This window comes from Cucumis sativus, chromosome 3 (genome assembly GCF_000004075.3).
Source record: "Cucumis sativus cultivar 9930 chromosome 3, Cucumber_9930_V3, whole genome shotgun sequence".
Classification (NCBI taxonomy): Eukaryota; Viridiplantae; Streptophyta; class Magnoliopsida; order Cucurbitales; family Cucurbitaceae; genus Cucumis; species Cucumis sativus.
In genome coordinates, this window is record NC_026657.2 from 1,722,717 (window position 1) to 1,739,371 (window position 16,655).

Below are 16,655 nucleotides of genomic sequence, written 5' to 3' on the forward strand. Positions count from 1 at the left end.
AACACATCTGCGTATATAGGAATGAAGAAGGAAAACATTTTATTAGTTAAAATTGTTGTTATTTTCTTATAGCTTAAGGAAAATAAAATTGATAATGAAAAAGAGAGAGTATTTCCATAAAGGGAAAAAAGAGATTCTAAATTTAAAAGGAATAATAAAAAAAAAGAGAGAGAGAAATGGAAGGGTTCACGAGGGAGCCGAGAGCGTGGGAAGGTGGGTTTATGTGTTCGTACAAATAAATGACGTCACTAACGCTGGAAACTTAGAGTGTTAGGGACGAAAAAAGAAGCCCACCGCGGGCCCCCACCTACTTATTTCTCTACCAAAAGATCTTTTTTTATTTTTACTTTTTCCTATAAAAAATGACTAATACCTTTCCATTTACGCCCTTTCTCTCTCAACTTATTTACGTCCATGCCACTGAGTTGGTGAAACTTTTTACTTTCCTTACAAATTTACCATTCGTCCCTTATTTTATTTTCTATTATAATAATAAACATTCTAACCCATAATAAAATAATAAAATAAATTAAAATATTTATAAATTATAACCAAAATTTTGGATTATGTTAACAATAAAAACTGATATTTCTATTACTGTTTATCAATGTCACTGCATATTAGTATCTATCAATGTTTATTATTATTGATAAAATTTGAATTTTTTTTTGTATATATTGTAAATATTTTGTCAAATTTTCTATTTTTTTATAGTTCTTTTTATTAGTATCGTTTTAGACAATTCATGTTCCAAATAACTCTTAAGTTACTTTCGCCCGTAATTTTATTTTAGGGTTTATTATTAATTTTTGTCTTGAAAATCTAAGTAGCATAGCATAACATGTATCTCTTAAGAAAAGATATGGAATTTGGATGTTTTAAACGTGATTTGTAGAACAAAAATTATTTTGTAACAGTCGAATTTAGAAGAGGAACAAAAGTTATTTTGTAACACTCGAATCTAGGAGAGGATATAAATGGATCGATGTAAAATAATGCATAATTAGTATGCATACTAATACGATACACTTTTATTTCTTTTAAGTAACTTATTTACGGGGGAGATGGTAGGAGAGACTAACATTAATAATTGGACAAAGTTCAAAAGGGACAAGAAAGTAAATTGACATTGATTTCTTTTTATGTTTTTGTTTTTTCCTTTTTGCTCAATTTGCAAATTGGAGCCAACGGATTTTCAGTCTCTAAAAGAAAAAGGAAAACCATTTATAAAAACCTGAAATGGTTTTTCATTTTCTCATTTCTTCTTTAAAAACCAAACCTTCTTCCTTCTTCTCCATTTCTCTCTCCCATGGATTCCTCAAATCCCACCGCCGCTCTTACTAAACCCTGCTTCCTCCCCTCCTCCTCCGCCGCCGACGACGACATGGAACCCGGAATCTCATCTCACACTTTCTTCTCCAGAACCTACCGTTCACGATCTTCCCGTTTCGACGATCCTCTCCCTCTTCCTCATTTCTTGGACTCCTGTTTCCTTTGCCGGAAACCTCTCGGGAACAACACCGATATCTTCATGTACAGGTTCGTTAATCGTTAGTTAGTCCTTCATCTTTTTCCATTTTGGATTCAGTGATTTTTGTATATCAAGGGTTTGACACTGAACAATCTTGTAATGTTTTTTTTTACAGAGGGGACACTCCGTTTTGTAGTGAAGAATGTAGACAAGAACAAATAGAAATAGATGAAATGAAAGAGAAGAAATGGAGGAGATCATCAGCTGCTGCTGTGAAGGCGTTAAGGAATAAAAAAGACCAACAAAGAAGAAGATCTACATCTCCTAATAAATCTTCTCCTCCGTCGGAATACCCTTTCTGTGCCGGCACCGTCGCCGCCGCTTAGGTTTTAAAAGGAACTCATAAAAACAACCAAAAAAGGAAAAAAAACAGGGAAGAAGAAGAAAAAGAAGAGATGGGGTTTGAGAATCTGCAAAAGGGGGAAGAGATTTATGTGAGATTGATGTGTTTTTCGTTTCCTTTTTTTGGGATTTTTTGTTTTTGAGTTTGGAAAACTGAGATCACTCTCTGATTATACATATGGAGTTTTAGGGAAGAGGGTGATTAAATCTGTATCTAAACTATGGATTCTGCCTCTTCTTCTTCTTCTTCTTCTTGTTCTTGAGACTGTTTTTTTCTTCTTTTTTTTGGCCCTTAAATCTTTTGGGGTTTGATTTTGAGATATTAGATGATAAATAACATTGAGATTTTACTATATTTCATCAATATTCTCTTAATGGGTGTGTACAATTAGTCGTTAATTTACACTAATCTACTTCAAAACAAATTTTCTTAACAATCTGTTCTGTTTATACCATAAGTAAGTTTTTATATAATAAAATTCCTAATTGTCATGTCAGGTGTTCTTTGTGTAAAGGAATTTTGATTGATTCGTTATTTTTCCCAATTTTTTTTACAAAATTGTTTGAAAAGGGCTATACAGAGTATTAGCTTACTGAAGAACCATCTCACAATTATGCAAAAAGAAATGCATAATTGTTAATTTTGTTGACAGTGAAAGTAAGTTGGAATTAAATGCAAAAGAGTGGAGTTGTAAACTATAGTGCAGTAAAGTTTGAGATTTGCATCAGTTTGGAGGATTATAATAATATCTTTGATGCCAAATTTTTCATGAACAGTAAGAGAAGATTATTATAATTTTGCTAAGAGTCTCGAAGATAAAAGGTAAATAAATTTGTAAAACAGTTCATAAGAGAAAGAAGTAAAAGGAACCTGATTCATGCAAAGAGATATTAGTAAAAGGAACCTGATTAACAAATAAAAAATCCCACTAGTTTTTTTCCTTTCATTTGCTAACAAAAAAATAAAAAATATTTACTATTAGAAACAAAACTTCATAAAATCCTTTAAATAATTTTATAATATTTAATCTTTCTTGTTTATTCTTATGTTTAAATCTTTTATTTCATCCTTATCATAATTGTAATACATAATCATTCGAAACAAAATTACTCATTTTATTTATGCTTTATCACCATTTTACATATTCTTTTTAAAAAATATAATATTACATAAATTAATTTTATATATTAAATATAGGTAAATTATTGTGAATAATAAAAACATAAAAAATATTTACCAACCTACCATGAAAATTCAAATTATATGTCTATCCATATCAATTAAAGTTTATTATATTAATATGCATTAGTGATATATTTAAATTTTTATTATATATATACATATATTTAAATATTTTGATTTATTTTACAAGGTTAAAAAAGAAATAATTGCATACAATAAATATGTTAAAACTAATTGTAATTTAAAATGGGGTTACGTGTTATTTGAGATTTGTAATATTTTTTTAAAAAAGTTGTCAATTTTGGGTGATATTATAATAATTTAAGTGAATGTTAATTTAATTGAGTGAGGATATAAATAATTATGTATTGACCAATGAAAATAATTGATGAAAGAAGATTAATTATTGTATTGGGCCACAAAGAAATTGGGAATTGACACCTTAGACTTTACTTGGAGGAATCCATTTTCTTCCCAAGACTTTGGGTGCTTTTTTTTTTATATAAAAATAATTTATATAATCACCATCATCCATTATATATATATATATATATATATATATATATTAACCTCTATTTCCCCATTTTATTTATTTTAAAACATTACAATCATGTGGAAAAATGTCCTAATACAAAACTATCGAACTGTTTTACACGTAGATTAGGTCTTCGCTCGCTCTCATGTTCATTCCACTATAAAGTTTTCATTCATCGCTAGATTTGGTTTGATAATCGTGATTGATGATGATGTAATTAAAATGTAAAATAATAATAATAATAATAACTAAAACATACTTTATTTTGAACAAAAAAAAAAGTTAGCCAATTAAATTAGCCATCTTAAATTTCCTTTACCCATTCATGTAATTTACTTCTTGCGTTGGAATTTACTTTTTTAAAATAACAATTTAGTTATGAATTTAGTCTTGTAGTTTTAAAATTGTAAGAATTTAATTCATATGGTAAAAGTAAAATGTTGTTTTTTTTATAATTATATTTAACAATTTTGTGTACTATATTTATTTATTTATTTAGTTTACTATATGTAGAAAATGTTTGGAATACGTATATATATGTGTGTGTGTATGTATATGTGTATTATGTATATAGATATATAGAAAAGAGAAAATGGTTAAAGCTTGGACCAGAACTTAAAGGCCCAAATAATTTGTATGTTAAACTAAGATTGGAAAGACAAAAAGAAAGCCCAAAGCAGAAGCATACATACAAAAAAATGAATAAATTATAATCATTTCATCTTTTGTTTTTGTTTTTTTAAAATTAAAGTTATAAATATTCATTGCATCTCCAAGTTTCTTATTCCTTTTTATCTATGTTTTTAAAAAATCAAGTCACCAAACTGAGAAAAAAATAGTTTTTAAACGCTTATTTTTTTCTCGAGTTTTGGGTAATTTTTTGACTCTCTTGTGCTGTAAAAAAAGATAACCTTGATTTTTTAAAAATAAAAAATAGTTACAAAACACAACCTAAACGTTTCATCTTCTATAGTTGTTATTTTTTAAAGTAAGTGACGTTATGTTTATACATCCTAAAAGAAAAGGCAAGAGCATATCTTCAACGCGTTTGTATCTTAGTTTTTTTCTAAAATTGTATAATTTTCATGTCTCACATGGCCTTTGTATCGATAAACAATCTCGTATTGGAACTTTTTCCTCGATTGAGTGTTTAATGGTATGTTTGAAACTATTTATAAAGTAATTAAAATTATATTTTTCATCTTTAAAATCATTTCAAAACATGTTTTTAATAATTCAAAATTAATTTTAGTATTAAGAGAAATGCATTTAAAAGTGTAAAAGTTATATATAAAATTAATTTAAAGCATGTTTTGGTGTAATTTTGAAAAAGAAAAAAGTGGTTTTAACAATTTCAAAACTACACCTTAACATGTCGTTATTTTTATAGTATTTTTTCAATCCATACGATTTTGCATAGTGTTGAATTCTAAAGAATTGTACTCTAGTTTTCTATATTGTGTGCATTTTACGAGCTTTTTGTCCATACAAGCTGTCTAATAAAAGAGAAAGAGCCTTTCAAGAATGGAAGATCGAACGGTTGATGTTCGAGATAGTAATTAGAGCCTTATATATTAAGCTATACTTGAATATCTACTTGAGTCGTCACATGTTTTACAAGAACATTTTGAACTCTTTTTTCTACATAGTTTGACTTTCTTATAATGATGAGAATTCTTTGTTTGAAATTTAGAAAATTGATTTGAACAGTTGATTTGGTTTGATGTCTTTGTTAAAATTTATCGTACAAAACTTATTAAATATAAACTTGAACTTAAGTTAAAAGCTTCTTATATTTTTAATGTCCAATCTTAATTTTTCTACTTTTAATCATTCTTGAATTTAGTCTTCTTACAGCTTACGTGGTTGAAGACTAGGTTTAATGGTGTGACTGGATTAAAGGAAGTCATGTACGTACATGAATTCCTTTAAAAAAAAGAAACTAATCCCTAACTTAATCTATTATTTGAAATATAAATGATAGTTATTTGAACTTTGAACTATTCAACGAGTATTCCCACTTAGCACAAAATTTTGTTTGATGCAACAAATTGTACATTTTAAGCTACTTTAGTTGGACAAATTTTTTTAAAAAAGAAAATTTTAAATCTTTACATGCCATTTTTTTATAGGGTTTCAAACATTTTTATTTTTTATTTAAGTTTATAAAAGGTCTATGGTTTTGGTACAAATAAGAATGCAAATCTGTATGATCTACCTTTAAAATTGAAGTTTATATAAATTATTAAAATTTACAATTACGAACCAAGCATGTTCGTGATCTCCCTCTACAACATTTTCACCTTGTAACCATCGTCTACGTCGAATACATATTTTGATATGTGTCTGCAATATTGAGTCGTCTTGTCTGTTGAATAAATGTTCTATATTTTTTAAGGTTTGATCACACGTTGAACTCAAATCTTGTAAATAGTGTTCCACGGAGTAATTATGCACATCTTGAACAAAGTTATTCTGAACTATTGCAAATAATATAATTACATAATGTGCATGCTATAAAATTAGAAAACAAATCATATTAAAATTCTTACCATGCAATAATAATAAGCACCATCGGGTGTGATAAATATCATGTGGTAGAACTTTCGAGAAATCTTCATATACTAATTGTTTTCAGTTATACCTTAACAGTTCTGCAACAGGCTCCTCGTGCATAGGTAACCCCCAAACTAGATCACAATGTCCTGAAACATGATGGTGCATTCCCCACAAGGCATATGAAATATGTCAGTCAACGCTGTCGATCCACGACTTCAATGCCTTGTTATGTATCTGGTCCACGACTTAACCTAATCGTGAACAAGGTACACAATTCACTATTCTATTGTTTACAATACGTTTCTGCCTACTCTATTTTTAATATTATATTTTAAAAAAATTCATAAATAGCAAAACATTTGGAAAAAAGAAAAAAAAAAAAACAATCAAACCTGCAATAGTGGCAAGATTTAAGATTAAGTACACAAAAAAAAAAGGGTGTATACTCATTCTTAGACTAATGAAAAATGTGGACAATAATTTGGAAGGCTTAAATGCAAATTAATGCATATTGGATACAAAATTGAGGAAATCAATTACTTAAATTAGTTAAACACATAAAATATTGTGAATTTAACATAACCCATTATATTAAATTTCCATTCCCAAAAATTAATTTCATCCATATTATATCATTTTTATTAATTCTATAGAGATGAATTATCTAAACAAATACGTAACACAAAAAAATAAGAAACAAAATAAAAAAATCTACGTACATTTTTATCAAATATTTTACAAACAATTATACGTGTAGATACAAAATAATAATCTATCTTAACGTGTTTGAGCCTAAATAAAAAGTTATATAAATAATTTGGTTCATTTTACTAAAACTAAAATATCTATAAAGTGGGAAGAGTAAATAATAGTCATCATAATTTAAGACCACTCAGCTGTGTCGGCAAGGAAAAGAAGAACTAATGAGAATCAAACACGTGGCATTTTCCATTTAGTTTCAAGATTGCCATTACCCGCCATCTTCAATTACCTTACCTTTTATTCAACCACCTTCTTTCAACTTCGTTACTATCCTTTATCACACTCTGATCTCCATAGCTTCACATCTCAAACAATCCAGAAATGGAAGGTTTAATCAAGGGCCTCATAGATGTTGCAATCGGAAACGACGGCGACAACAACGATCAACAATCGCCTTCCCAATCTCGCGAAGATAGATCCAGATCCACTTGGGCACAGGTTAGTGATCAGTGAGTTTAGTAATAGTGTCGCTACTGAGCTATTGGGGTTCGATTTCTTTTATGTTTTGTAATGATTCAGGTGGTTACTGGGGAGGAAGATGGAGGAGATCGGAGAGATGGGTATCATCGGAATCGGAGGAACAATGAGGTTTATTTTGGGCTTCGATTGATTCTGGAATTTCATGGGTTTGGATTGGATTTGATGTGGGATTGAAATGTGGGGTTTTATTGATTGATTTTTTAGGAAGAGGGTCGCTCACGGCGTGAGGAATGGGAGGTTGAGGATTCGAGGATTTCTGGTCAACGGAAGCAGGTTAGATCTGTTTACTTTACCATTCGAAAAAGTTGAGATCGTTTTCTTCTTCTTCTTCTTTTCATTATTGTACTACTCTCAAGACGCTCCAATGCCGTCGTTTCCTTTGAATGAGGTTTAGTGTTTTGAACGCTTAGATCAATTGACGTTTTGGTTGAGTGTCTTAAGTTGAGGAATTATAATGTTGAATGTATGAGAGAAATACTATATCGAAGTTTTTTGAATTTGTACTCAAACGGTTATTAGGAGTATGCAGATTTTTTAATCTTTATCCTACGGTTATTGGTAAGCTGTCACATCAATAATTTTCTAAGGAGTGACGCAATTTTAAGATGCTTAGTATATGAGAGACATAATGAGTTTTGGGTGTTAATCTCACTTCAAGGTTCGAACTTGCGACCTCCTCCAACCAGTGTGATACCATTATTTATTAGAAAATTTAATCTCATTGAAGAAAACACAAAAACTTTTGGTTCTACCTAAAACACTTTTTAAGAATGGAGTGGTATCATTATTTATATATATATTACCATGATCTTAACTACTTCTAATCAATTTGGGGCCCTGTTAACTGTTTGGAATGTCAAATCTCATTCATATTTATTCATCGAGACTAAAAATGGAAACTCTACATCTTTTTTACTTGCCCTTTGTTGTGAAGATTGGTATACTATTCTTGACCATTTTTTTTATCTATAATGGGTATCCTTATACGTATATCGAGTAATGCTTCACTATGTTAGCCTCTTCCAATGACTTTTGATTTAATTTTTATCTTGGTATCACTCAAGTTGCTTATTTAGAAAGAGGACTTTTCCTTCAAGTGGTGATAACTACTGTAGTTGGTTTTATTAGATTCACTTATGTGGAATCATGTTTTCATCTATTTTTTTAGTATTTTAGTTCCAATAGCATTTTCATTTCCTCCACTCTCATTGGTATATTGCTTACTCACAAACGCAATGCATAAACAGAGTGAATATGGTAGTGAGCATGGTTACAACAGAAACCAGTGGGCTAAAGAGGTTTTTCTTGTTCTTTATTTTTCAAAGTCGATTTTATTCAATTAAATCACTTAGTTTTGTTCTCTCATGGAATTAACTGCACCATACAGGAGAGCTCTGAGGAGAAAAATGATGGGTGGGAGACAGTCCACAAAAAGCCAACTAGGCGACAACACAAGGTTACTTATTTAAAATCCGAAGAACATTTTGACAAAATGCATGTTTGGTGTGCTATTTTATATGATTAATTAGTCTAAATACGTCCTTGAAAGATAACCTGAAGCAAAATTTCAGTCCTTTTATACATAAACGAAAGCTCTTAGTGTTATGGCAAGATGTAATTGAGTTTGAATGTCTGAATCTGATGTTTCTGTAACATAACGAGAGCTCTTAATGTTATGGCAGGATGTAATTGAGTTTGAATGTCTGAATCTGATGTTTCTGTAACATAATGATTAGAATCATTGATTTGACTCTTGAAGTAAGCAATGTTTGTAAGCATGATAATCATGGGCATTTATGATAGTTTTCTGTAAGCAATGTTTGTAAGCACGACAATCATGGATATTTATGATTAGAATAAATTGTTTGGCTCTTGAAGTAAGCCATGTTTCTATATAATTGGGGTTGGACAATAGCATTAATAATCCATAAATCTCGTGTATGGCATATTGTTATTATACCTTGGCCGGAAAGAGTGTTCGTCTTGGGATCATGCTTCTTACTTATAATCTGTGTGGTAGTCTGCTGTTTAGTGGATCAGTGGTGTTTCTAATACAATATTATGTTTGCTTAGATTTTTTACTAGCAGTGAACTAGGTTCCATGTAGTTGCTTGGACTTAAAATATTTGCTCCAAAATTTGCTCGTGCAACAAATTTGTAGGTTCAAACAGATAATTGGGGAGGATACAAACGGCCTGCCAGTGAACAAAATTACTCTGATGAGGTGGAAGTCGGTGCTGAGCTAGAACCCTCAGAAGATGAGCTTGCTGATCTGTCTTATGCATGTAACAAGCTTTGGAAACTTGATTTAAATCGTTTGGTACCTGGAAAAGATTATGAAATTGATTGCGGTGAAGGGAAGAGGGTCAGTGGAAGGGAAGATATGGCACAAGGAAGCCTCTTTAGTTGGGTTAGCGAAGAAGTACTTAGAAAGCCAACATTTTCACGCTTTTGTTCTCTACTTGATAACTACAATCCAAATCAAGGGAGCAAAGAAGTTGTGACACCTGAGGAGAGGCAAGAGCAAGCAGCATTCATTGAAGAAATTAGTAGAACTGCACCAATTAAGTACCTTCACAAGTATCTTTCATCCAAGGGAGTTGCATCCAATGAGTATCAAGATTTTAAGCGTATGCTGACTAGCTTATGGTTTGATCTTTATGGTCGGGGTGGAACATGTGGTTCCTCTTCTGCTTTTGAGCATGTTTTTGTTGGAGAAATCAAGCAACAAGGAGAGCAGGAGGTTTCTGGTTTCCACAACTGGCTTCAGGTTAGTGCCCTTCTGAGATTCCTCTCTCTAACGAGCTGTCACAAAAGATAAAACTGGTAATTCCTGAAATTTAAGCTTGAAATACTCAGTCCGTACAATATCTATCTAGTCATGTTGAGGCCTTAATTTCCTGCATTCGGTAAGGCAGTAGCAATAGGAGCAGAATGAGGGAGGAAAAATTCCCCCTCTTGATTATTTTTAATTAATAATTCAAGCATAAAAAGTCATGTTTTGAGATTTGTTTCTTTACTTTGCTAAATTCAAAATTGAAAAATTGAGCAACTTGTTCACTGGTGCGGGCACTATTTTACCTAGTTGGAAATCCAAAAAGAGGGATTTTTTATAGACTCTAATTTTTTGTATGCCATTATATTCTTGCATTCTTTCTGGATGAAAGCAGTTGTTTCTCGAAAAAGATGAACTTGGCTCATTTCTCTGTTTCACAGCATTATAAAGCCTTAGACAACTATTGGATAAAAACTTTGATACGCAAATGATTTGAAGTTGGCTGTCGCCCCTGTACTTTTTTATCGTGTGAAGTTGGCTGCATCCTGTGGTCTTAAATGCGCAAATGATGTACAACGTTTTGTTCATAAATTTACTAGTCTATCATCTTCTTAATATTAGTATTTTATTTTCTGGAGTTTCCCGAACTTGCTATTTTTCTTATACCTTTTTTCATGTTCATTTATTCCAAATACAGTTTTACCTTGAAGAGGCTAAAGGGAGTGTTGACTATCAAGGTTACATTTTCCCCCGACGACGTGGCCAGTGTGTAAGTAACTCAACTTAACACTTCTTTTCTTTTCTTTTCTTTTCGGGTAATTGATGATGAACTGTGAAAAAATAAGTTTGAATTCCCATATCTCATCACAGTGGAATTTTCTGAAGTCATTTGAAACTTCATCTGACTTTTAATATTTAATCAGGGGCAAACATTGTAACCAAACCTGAAGTTTTCAAATGGAAAGATGATTATAGAACCCCATTTCCCTGTTCAGCATTATAAAAGAAGCCATATATTTATTTATCAGAAATCCAAAGAATTCTGAACATTTTGGTAGCTTCCCTAAAAGATTAACCTTCACATAGTTAATGTTGAGGAAGTTGTCAGAGAAGAAAGAGAGAATCACTTGAAAGAAAGAAAAGGTGGACACTTATTGTGAGAAAACCTTTTCACTCCTCTCAATGCTCACTCACTTTTCCTCACTTAAGTTTGTCTAACTTTCTCAAACTTTTTTTGATTTACAAATGGGGACACACCTATTTATATGCACGAAACCTTTGGAGCCCAAGAAAAGATTTTTCTAGACTCTTCTTGGATTCATAATATCCTAGATTCTATCTAGATATTAATGAATTATAGTTTCTTTGAGCATAAAAAAAGGTTAAGATATTTTTGGAGATATTTATTCCCAATTTACATATATTGAAAGTAAAGACGGCAAAAACCTTTTAAATTACTTAGTGCTACTTTCTATTTTAACACCCATTCTTCAGGCTATTAAATTTGTTTTGTTCCATCAAACATTAGTTTTGACGGGAACAGTCTTTCCCACTTTAAACTCAAGAGTTCACCTCACTTTTTGGAAGTCAAGCATTCTGTTCTACGTAATCTAATACATATCTCTAACTTAACGACTTCTTTGCCAACCCTGCAGCCCGATTCAGAAACTCAGCTACTTACCATTCAGTTTGAATGGAATGGTGTTCTCAAATCTGTCTCAAGCACTTTAGTTGGAGTTAGCCCTGAGTTTGAAGTTGCACTTTATACACTGTGCTTCTTCCTTGGTGGAGAGGACAACCATGTCGAGCTCGGACCATATGCTGTTAATATCAAGTGTTATCGATTTGGAAACAAAATGGGGTCAGTGTTTCCAATAGCAGAGTGTTGAAGTTCCTTCCCTGAGATTAATCCAATAAACATCTAAGAAAGGATTGTATCATAGATTAAGAGATGAGTAGTATGAGATGTAACACCTGTAGAATGTGACAACAATAGGTATCAATCACAATATGTGATGGAAAAAGATGATTCTCAGGATGTACTTATTTCCTTCTAGGAGGATACTGAAACTTTTGTATTATTACATGGATTTGCAAATGGTTTTGTGAAGATACTGAGTCCAGCAACTGATGTTTGTGATTATGACTTGTGAAAAGTTATGTATTTTGTCATGTGATGGAATATAGTGTTAAGAGCAGAAGATCTTGTTCTTTATTTTAAGCAATGGAAATGGGAAAAGAACAAAGATGAATGGGGAATCACGGTTGATCCTTTTTGGATTCTGTATAAAATATCAGCAAAATCATCATTGTGATATACTTGAAAAAATATCTTTGGATTGGAGTTGAAAGATATTTTAGGGGAAAGGTCTATTTCACAATCCTTTCGGAAAGGAAGTTCCAATTTTTTTATTTGTAGTTTTGAAAATTAGATTTATAAATACTATTTTCATTAATCAGTTTTTATATTTTGTTATCCACCCTATATGGATTTAAAAAATCAAATACGTATTTTGTTATCCACCCTATATCGATTTAAAAATTCAAATAAGTTTTCAAAAGTTAAATTTGACTGAGAATTCAATTGTTTCTTTAAGTGAGATGAAAGTCATATCGAAGAAAGAAATTGAGAGAAAACAAAACTAAACACGAGATATTATTAAGAATGACCTTGATATTTAGGTTTTAGAAAATTAAGCTTAAAAACCAGGCCTCTATCCAAAAATATCTTTGTTTTATCAGTTGTAAGCTAAATTATTCCAATTTTTTTTATTATTCCTTTATACCTTAACTACCTTTAAGGTTTTGGGTTCTTTCAACTATTTTTACTTGCCTTTAAGAAGGTAAGCAAGATTATTTGTAGAATATCTCAATTTCTTTTAGAACAACAATTAGAGTTGGAAGATTCAAATCACTTATCTCTATAATGAAAAATCATATTGATTATAGATGAACTAAATTTGCTTTTAGTAGTAGAATATCTCTACTTTGTTTTTCATTAAGAATGAATCTCATATGTTAAGCATTCTACCTTCTTGTTAAATGACATTTCAAAAAACCGACAAAACAACCTAACATCAATCCCTCTCGAATATAAGAGATAAATCACGAAAACTTTTCTTCAAAAATAGAAAATCTACCACGAAAAGTCAAAACTGCTAAACTATGAACAATGTTGTCCTCTTCAATAATAATTTTATAAAAGTGAAACATTTACCAAATAAGCAAAAAAAAAAAAAAAATCGAAACCTTCTCAAGAAAGAAAAATAAAAAATAAACCTGAAATTAGTAAAAGGTTTCATGACTTAGACCAAATTTGATTCTACATTTTATGATATAGTGTTTGATGAAAGTGTTAGTAATGTATTGTACATCTTTGTAAGATCATTGAAAATACAACTTCACCATCAACATAAATTGTAAACTTAGCTCAACTTCACGTCAATACACAGTGGTTTTAAGTTCAAATTTGTAATATTTATATTTTGCATATCAATTTTGGAAAGAATATTTTAAATTAAGTTCAAATTTTTAGAATTTCAACAAAAGAAAAAGGTAATATAGCAATTTCGTAAGAACAGCTCTGCCCTGTGTAATCTCAGCGGCTGCCCCGCCGTACGCCGGTGCCGGTGTTGACATAGCGTCGTCCCTCACACTAACCGTCGCCAGGAAGAAGAGAATCGAACCAATGGCGCTTGACGTGCATATGTTTGAAGCTTTAAACCCTTCTCGTTTCATAACATTCTCTTTCCCCAATCCATGTAACTCGCGTTCTTCTCTCCGGATCGCCGTCCTTGATTCGCCGATCCGACTCACTGATTCTCCTTCCGTCGCCGCCATGTTCGTTCCCCCGGGCCTTGAAACCGACTGGATTTTTTCCACGGAATCTGGACACTATCACCTTCTATTCGATTCCCCTGGAATTTCGCGCTTGATTCTAGTCGGAGATCAAGAACCGGTGACTGGCCATGATTCTCTTCCAATCTACAATCGTCAGGATTCGGCTTCGACCTGGAGTCGACTAGTGGTGAGTTTACAGCCACTTCTTCTTGCTTTATTCCCAAAATCATGTTTCAAAAATGGAATACCTGAAGTTCCGATTCTTAGTTTCGTCGATAACGTTATACGTAGGGTAGTTTTAGAGAGATGCATCGGTTCTTCCGTTGGTGAATTTCTGGTTGAGAATGTAGAAATCGAGAGAGAATCATTCGAAACTAGGGAATTTAGGAGACGATTGAGGTTCAAAAGGATGCCGAACTTGATTCAAACAGAAATTCGTCTAATTCCTGAGGATAATCTTAATCTAGATGGCGTTGAAATTCAAAACATCCAGTTCAAACCAGATACTAGGGTTTTGGTTCATCCTTACTTACCTCCAATGGTCGCAAGCCTTTCATTGATTGCGTCCTCCATTGACAAACAGATTCAAACTGGCCATAGACCGAAAGCCCTGTGTGTTGGAGTTGGTGGTGGAGCTCTACTCTCCTTCCTTGCAACCCATTTAGATTTTGAAGTTATGGGTGTAGAAATGGACGTGGAGGTTCTCAGAGTTGCACAACAGTATTTTGGATTGGTAGAGAATGAATTTCTTCACATCTCCATTGGAGATGCTACTGAATTTCTTCAATATGCTTCTAAATCAGTCAAGAAACAGAAGAGTGAATCGCTTGGTGTTCACATGTCTTCTTTGTATGATGTAATCATGTTTGATTTGGATTCAAGTGATGCTCGAAACGGCATGAGTTCACCGCCACTGGAGTTTGTTCGGAGAGATGTTCTTTTGAGTGCTAGATCAGTTCTTTCTGAACATGGGATTCTTATAGTGAATGTGATTCCTCTTGATAAATTCTTCTTTGATACATTGGTCCATGAATTCAGATCAATTTTTGATGATTTGTTTCAGATAGATGTTGATAATGGTGAAAACTTTGTTGTCATTGCTTCTGTTTGTTCAATCAAGTCTTTTCCTAATGTTACAAAGGAAGAGATTAACAGCTTTTCATCTAGATTGAGATTATTCCTCCCAGGAGCATACATGGACTCCATAAAAAGGATATGAATTTTCTTGAGAATTGTATCATTCTGAAGAGATGGGTTTTGATCCTTGGATAATGGCTTTCAAACCTAGAGCTTAGAACTGATTGCTGGCTTGAAGAAACGATTTTACTTGAGACCCCATTCATGAAGAGTTTGGGTTTTTTCTGTACGGACTTTGGATGACCTTGATTTCAGATTTGTAATGGTGCTTTGCTCGAGGTTTTGAAACTAATGAGGTATGATCCCCTGTCGTTGTCGATACACACGAAGAGGACGTTAATTTTCCATACTTCACCCTGCTCCCAAGGGTTTAGAGTGGGGAGCGTGAGTGAGAGAGAGCAAGGAGGAGTGACAACGCCAGGAATGTGAAAAGAATAACTCTTAGCCTGTGAAAGTACTATTGTATTACATTAGTCGAACATGAGAGCAGTAAAGGACCGTAATTCTATATGGATGATTAACACACTCCTAGTGCATTCTACGTACTTCATATGATTGCGATATTAAGGTCATCCATACAAGAAGACCCTAAGAGTCTTCAAGCTATGATAGAGGTTAGACCTTCCTCACCCTCCTTTGGTTAAGGGATGATGGTTTATTTCAATGCCTTGTGGGTTCTGTGATTATTTTGTTCATATAACCCAACTTTAGATGATTAACAGTGTGATTTTTTAATAAATAAATACATTACTCTACGGTTAGCATTTGAGGAGGCTGCAGAGTTTGTTTGTGTCATCTGGGTTATCATTTGTTTTGTTAGGGTTTTCAGAATGAAACATTTAAAAGAATTTTCCAAAGTGAAAACAGAGTTGGTGGGCCAAATGAAAACTTCTAAAATGGAGGTTCTTCAAGGTTTGGACGTTGGAGTATAAAACTTGTACACTAACATCCCCTCCCCAAATAAATAAATAAATAACGAAGAACTTGTACAACTTTGAGTGCTATGAGGGATTGTGGATGCAAATCTACATCTCAATTTGTTCTCCTTTTTCGTTATAAAAATAGTTAATGTACCATCTATTGAAACTAAATATCACAAGATTCTTATAACTATTATTTTATTTAGTTGGGTTAACATTGAGCTTATTCAACTACTATTAAACTTTGAGGTTAGAAGTTTGGTTCTTTCCTTATCAAAAAAGAAATTGTTTAAAATGTTTTTTTTTTAAAGTTGTGGTGGAGATTTCAAACATACATCCAAACAAATCCAAAATGAAAAAAAGTAACCGTAAATAACCTTAATATATGATATATATCAAAATTTTAATAATGTGTTTATTATAGCCTTTACCATATTTCAACTTTTTAAAAAAATTGTTGTTTAAAAAAACTATTTGAATCACTTCCTAAAGTTGAAAGATTGAAAGAACCAATTATATACATTTACCAAAAACAAAAGAAGGAGTCACTTCCATACTATGATTTTACAAAGTAAATTTGATGATCATTT

At 31.9% G+C, this 16,655-nt stretch overlaps 3 protein-coding genes across 4 annotated transcripts; all 3 read left to right on the forward strand.

Annotated features, from left to right (window-relative positions):
• The first annotated feature begins 1,217 nt into the window (after positions 1 to 1,217).
• LOC101209142 (FCS-Like Zinc finger 2) lies at positions 1,218 to 2,237 on the forward strand. Its single transcript, XM_004147200.3, has 2 exons — positions 1,218 to 1,539; positions 1,647 to 2,237. Exons 1-2 carry the CDS (start codon positions 1,310 to 1,312, stop codon positions 1,855 to 1,857), a joined length of 441 nt encoding a protein of 146 aa, XP_004147248.1. The 5' UTR covers positions 1,218 to 1,309; the 3' UTR covers positions 1,858 to 2,237.
• A 4,895-nt stretch (positions 2,238 to 7,132) lies between these two features.
• On the forward strand, positions 7,133 to 12,383 carry LOC101208900 (poly(U)-specific endoribonuclease-B). 2 transcript variants are annotated; one of them, XM_004147199.3, is made up of 8 exons: positions 7,133 to 7,350; positions 7,432 to 7,500; positions 7,597 to 7,665; positions 8,640 to 8,690; positions 8,780 to 8,848; positions 9,554 to 10,162; positions 10,866 to 10,937; positions 11,824 to 12,383. In XM_004147199.3, exons 1-8 carry the CDS (start codon positions 7,234 to 7,236, stop codon positions 12,055 to 12,057), a joined length of 1,290 nt encoding a protein of 429 aa, XP_004147247.1. In that variant the 5' UTR covers positions 7,133 to 7,233; the 3' UTR covers positions 12,058 to 12,383. The 2 variants fall into 2 exon arrangements, with proteins under 2 accessions (XP_004147247.1, XP_011650368.1); XM_011652066.2 differs by lacking the exon at positions 8,640 to 8,690.
• A 1,473-nt stretch (positions 12,384 to 13,856) lies between these two features.
• On the forward strand, positions 13,857 to 15,227 carry LOC101213689 (eEF1A lysine and N-terminal methyltransferase). The gene has a single exon (XM_004147217.3). It carries the CDS (start codon positions 13,857 to 13,859, stop codon positions 15,225 to 15,227), a length of 1,371 nt encoding a protein of 456 aa, XP_004147265.1.
• Positions 15,228 to 16,655: the final 1,428 nt, after the last annotated feature.

Coding starts and splice junctions, on each gene's coding strand:
- LOC101208900 (XM_004147199.3), top strand. CDS start 7,234: ATGGAAGGTTTAATCAAGGGCCTCATAGATGTTGCAATCGGAAACGAC. Junction 7,501..7,596: donor GGAATCGGAGGAACAATGAG/GTTTATTTTGGG, acceptor TTGATTTTTTAG/GAAGAGGGTCGCTCACGGCG. Junction 8,691..8,779: donor GAAACCAGTGGGCTAAAGAG/GTTTTTCTTGTT, acceptor TGCACCATACAG/GAGAGCTCTGAGGAGAAAAA.
- LOC101209142 (XM_004147200.3), top strand. CDS start 1,310: ATGGATTCCTCAAATCCCACCGCCGCTCTTACTAAACCCTGCTTCCTC. Junction 1,540..1,646: donor ACCGATATCTTCATGTACAG/GTTCGTTAATCG, acceptor TTTTTTTTACAG/AGGGGACACTCCGTTTTGTA.
- LOC101213689 (XM_004147217.3), top strand. CDS start 13,857: ATGGCGCTTGACGTGCATATGTTTGAAGCTTTAAACCCTTCTCGTTTC.